Below are 4,525 nucleotides of genomic sequence, written 5' to 3' on the forward strand. Positions count from 1 at the left end.
CTGAGGTAGATCGAGAAGATATCACTCTCGATAAGCTTCTGTGAGAGGAGTTGTTCTATTATCGGTACATATGGTGATTTTGGATCCTGTTTCGGTAACAATCCGAAACCAGCATGAGGGACTGGTACATTGGGACCATACGTGTATTCAGCAACCAGACCGAATGTAATAGTGGCACTGGCAGCTTGGCCGAAATAGGCCGTTGCAGATTCCTCGAAGATCCTTACTTCGGCTCCATGTCCGAAACGTAGTGTATAAAGTTTTCCCTCACTGCAAACTTCAGGGCTGCATTCATAACAACCGAAGATGATGTCCTTGCACTTCCCTGGATGACCCTTCTCGTACCAATGCTTCCAGAGGAAGAACGTCGTGGAAGAACTGGTGTCAATCATGCCATAGACATCTTGGCTACCGAGTGTTACTTTTCCAACTAGGACATACACATCGGCATCTTTCGTGACCTTCTCATATAATGCAGGAACCCTTATGAGAGATCCCACGATACTTGATAATAGGGAGAGAGGGAAAAGTAGATAATGGAATATGTCCATCGCAGGTTGGAAATAAGCTACAAGACATAAATTCAGGTTCACGGATAATACTATTAGTTCTAACTGTACTGTAGCGTAGGACTTGTACAAATTGCAATTGCAGCCCACATCTGTGCAATTCCTGAATGTGATGTGGACTCCACACGCGACCTGGCTTGTCGTTTCACGTGTGTGTATTGTGCTCCTGGAGCACCCGCACAATCCCTCTCTGGGTCTGACTAGGCCACTATTGTTTACGCCACTACGTTGCGCATGGTGTTCGCTCGGACAGTCCGAGTCGGACTACTTGAGTATTTGCCATGGACTTTCCCTAGCTCACCCTTGAGCTAGAGTTACTTTGGTATTTGTCTCGCGTGCCCTCCGGGACGGTCTACTTTCTTGTTCCCGTAAGGAACAGAGCAGATCCCGCCCGAATTCACTTATCTTGTTGTCTTTCTCAGACCAACAGTATTGGAGGAATCGGATCCGTTGCCGGCCATATTGGGAACGCAAGGGTAGCCGATGGATCAAACTCGAACTACCTCGAATATCACTAAGTCTAGACTAGAGAAATGAAATGATAAGACCAATAGTTTAGCTCACTTGACTACAACGACTGCCATGCACGCATGCTCACGTTCCTAACTGGAACAAAGTGATGCACAATGCGTGGCGCACAACTACTTCTCTACGAATAGACAGTCAGGGAAAATCAGGAGCCCTCATCATCGACTCCTACAACACAGGATCGGGGAATATTCAATATTGCGCTTTCTGATGCCAGGCAAGTTTCTTCTCGCTCAAGGCTTCCGGGAAGCCGCTTCCCCTACCGTGAAGGTACATGTGATCTGCGACCCTAAGTGTTCGGGCCTCAGATTTCCCATTTTGCTAGCCTCGCTGCATTGTGTCACGAGTACCGTGTACATCACTGTCTCGGAGACAATGTCTCTTCATGCTCTCTATGCACGTCTTTTTACATTCATAGATGGCATGGTTATCTGATATTATTATCAGCTATTTCTGTCGCAAATCAATTTTCTTTCGCTGAGTCATCTGGGAAAGATGACCACATCGTCAGGTTGCTGTGATTGGTGCGTGAAGGTGACGCACAAGGCTGTGTGCAAGGTGGCCTGCTCACGTGAATTGATCGATTTTTCCGTAGCTAAAACCAGGCCAACCGCTCAATAAGTATTCTTTCTTTCACATCACATCGGCTACAAGTGTCGAGTTGCACAACAATGTTAATCTACTATTTCTCTCACACACTTACCTTGAGATACCATAATCACCCCGGCGGGGTGGCCCAACAGCTTCCTGAGGAAGCCTTCCTCTTACACGCTCAACGACATCGATTAAACAGATTCTATCTCGGCTTGCACAGTGCAAATTGCAAAACTCCCCAGTGGAGAATCGGACTCTCTGCTGAGGACTCTCAATCCTCAATGTCCCAATTGTTGGGAATCTTCACTAAACGTGAACGCAACGAACTTAGAGGACATATCAAAGAGGAATACAACTTATTTATCTTACTTATATCAAATAGAATGACCTAGCAAAACTAAGCTAAAAAAGGCTTAGTAGGATACGGTCACACAGAGATGGTCTTGCTAACACAAATGGAGACAAATAGAGAGAAAAATGGGAGAATCTAGCTACTGAACCTAACAGTTCGCCCCCCAGAAGCGGCGAAGATTCGAACCATGCTCTCGAGTAGTTACACCATCAGGACTAACAATATTAACGGTCACACCGTCCTTTCCAACACTAGTAACGGTATAGACACGTTGATCTCCTTTAGCCATCGAGCCGACTCTGATGACTTTACTTCCAATAGACGGTACGGCTCTTGAAATAACCTGATCTGGACCATGATTTGGTTCACGATCTTCACGATTATGGAGAACTTCTTGAAGGATAAGTGCTCGTTGTGACTGTAAAGACTTAACCTCCTCGGTAGTAATCACTTCGTCATCAACATTCGGTAATGAAATATGACCATCATCATAGGAGAAGCGTCGTTCCTCTTCTTCATGATAATGATGACCAAATATAATAGAGTAAGGACTTTGGTCACTCCCATCTCGTAAAGGCTTCGTATTGAGACGTCGAACAATAGTGGACAAAGAGGATGACCAATCTCGATATTCCTTCTTACTAAGACCCTTCAGGTAATTCTTCACAGAAGGCATCACTCGTTCACAAAGACCATTACTCCAAGGTGAGTATCTACTTATATACATCACTCTTATACCATCAGCTTCCATAGCACGCTTGTACAAAAGAGACTTGTAACACGGGCCATTATCAGATCGAATCTGGGAGGGCACACCCCACCAATTCCAAATGATTCGCAGTGCGGCAATAACCTCCTTAGCGTCGGCACGTTTAAGGGGAGCCAATACCACGAAACGACTCATATGACATATCGTTACTAGCACATATTGAAATCCATGAGCGTCCTTACGCACAGGTCCAAGAATATCAGTAGATAAGATGGACCAAGGTTCACGTACGGAAGTATCAAGTCTTCTTGAAATAGTCTTCGAACGTCGACTAGCCGCAATATACTGGCACCGAACACAAGATCGACAAACACGTTGAATATCCTTACGCATACCAGCCCACCGAAAGCTTCGCGAGATACGCCATCTTGTATGACGAGAATCAGTATGACCACCTTTCAAGTGAAATCGTAATACAAGCTGCTCCAGTAAACTAGTGTCGTCGGTCGGAAGAACAATCACTCGAAAAGGTACGGCTAGGATATCTCCAAAGGGATATCGTAACTCCACCAAAAGGCCATCTTCAGATAGTTGATAAAAATGACCAGTACACCTTTTCCTTCCGAGGTAACGGTCCTGAGGATGGTGCTCATCAAGTACTTGTTTAAATAACGGGCGGAGAGATAACGATGACCGTTGGTAAGATTTGAGCCATTCCCTTGCCTTCATATTGCAGACCGATAGCATCTCCGAATAGTTCTCCATTTTGCCAGTACTGACCTTCCAAGCATGAAAAGCTCTCACAATAAGGAGGTTAATATAAAGCTCAGTATAGTCATTAACCGAATCATCGACTAAATCCTCATTAACAGCAAGCAGAGGAGAATCAGTCGGAGCAATCGAATTAGTCCGCAACGTCGTCGTAGGCACAAAACAACTTTCGTCCACCCATCCTTCATCAAAGGCATCACCATAGATCACAGATACCAGATCATATCGTTGTGCAAGCCTGGAGAGCATATCAGAAACCATATTATCGTGCCCTCGAATGAGCTCGACCTTGTAAGTAACCCCAATATCTCGCCAATGATGAGTAATTTCGCTGAATATACCAATGAGTCGAGCAACTGCGTGCTTCTCCAAAGTACGGCAGGAGCTCTTATTTGTCGCAACCCAACGAGCGGTGGTCTGAGAGTCCACATTAAACAAAATAGAACACTTCTTGCCGGATTTTAGCACCGAGTCTACAATATCCAGCATAAAGGTAGCACTGTCACAAAGGGCATATAGTTCTCGTCGATTTATATGCCAATGTAGCTCAGATCTCTTCCATAACCGCGCTCGTTGATAACCAAATTGAGGAGAGTTATTCTCAGTAATAGACCATCCGTAGCCAAACTGACTCGCATCAGAGGTAATATTAAACTGTAGTTCCTCACTATAAACAGGATCATGATGGCAACTTCCTTGAAGTAGATCGGCTATAAGATCACAACATGACGAGACAGCAGAATTCTCTGCATCGGTCAGGGAAATAGTACTGTCCCAATCAAGAGGAGAGCGACCTCCGATTATACGTAGTGCATCACCAAAGAATGCCAGGAGGGCATGGGAATAGAACATGTCCAATGTAAGACCTGCAATGGCAAACAATTTCCTCTTAGTTAAATTGTTGCTACTCGGATGTAGATTAGACAACTTTTGTAGATAGCCTTCACGATTACATACCAGCTTCAAGTAACTATCTTCAAAGAGCCACCACACGCCTAAATG

General features: G+C 44.9%; 2 protein-coding genes across 2 annotated transcripts; both read right to left on the bottom strand.

Annotated features, from left to right (window-relative positions):
- Positions 1 to 223: 223 nt before the first annotated feature.
- Pmar_PMAR000021 (hypothetical protein) lies at positions 224 to 378 on the bottom strand (the record flags this gene model as incomplete). The annotated part of the gene is made up of 1 exon (XM_002772589.1): positions 224 to 378. A coding segment is annotated over one exon (155 nt), but the record flags the coding sequence as incomplete, so codon positions are not given.
- A 1,678-nt stretch (positions 379 to 2,056) lies between these two features.
- Pmar_PMAR000022 (gag/pol/env polyprotein, putative) lies at positions 2,057 to 4,391 on the bottom strand (the record flags this gene model as incomplete). Its single annotated transcript, XM_002772590.1, has 1 exon — positions 2,057 to 4,391. A coding segment is annotated over one exon (2,199 nt), but the record flags the coding sequence as incomplete, so codon positions are not given.
- Between the last annotated feature and the right edge of the window lie 134 nt (positions 4,392 to 4,525).

Source organism: Perkinsus marinus (assembly GCF_000006405.1).
Source record: "Perkinsus marinus ATCC 50983 genomic scaffold scf_1104296960694, whole genome shotgun sequence".
NCBI lineage: Eukaryota > Perkinsozoa > Perkinsida > Perkinsidae > Perkinsus > Perkinsus marinus.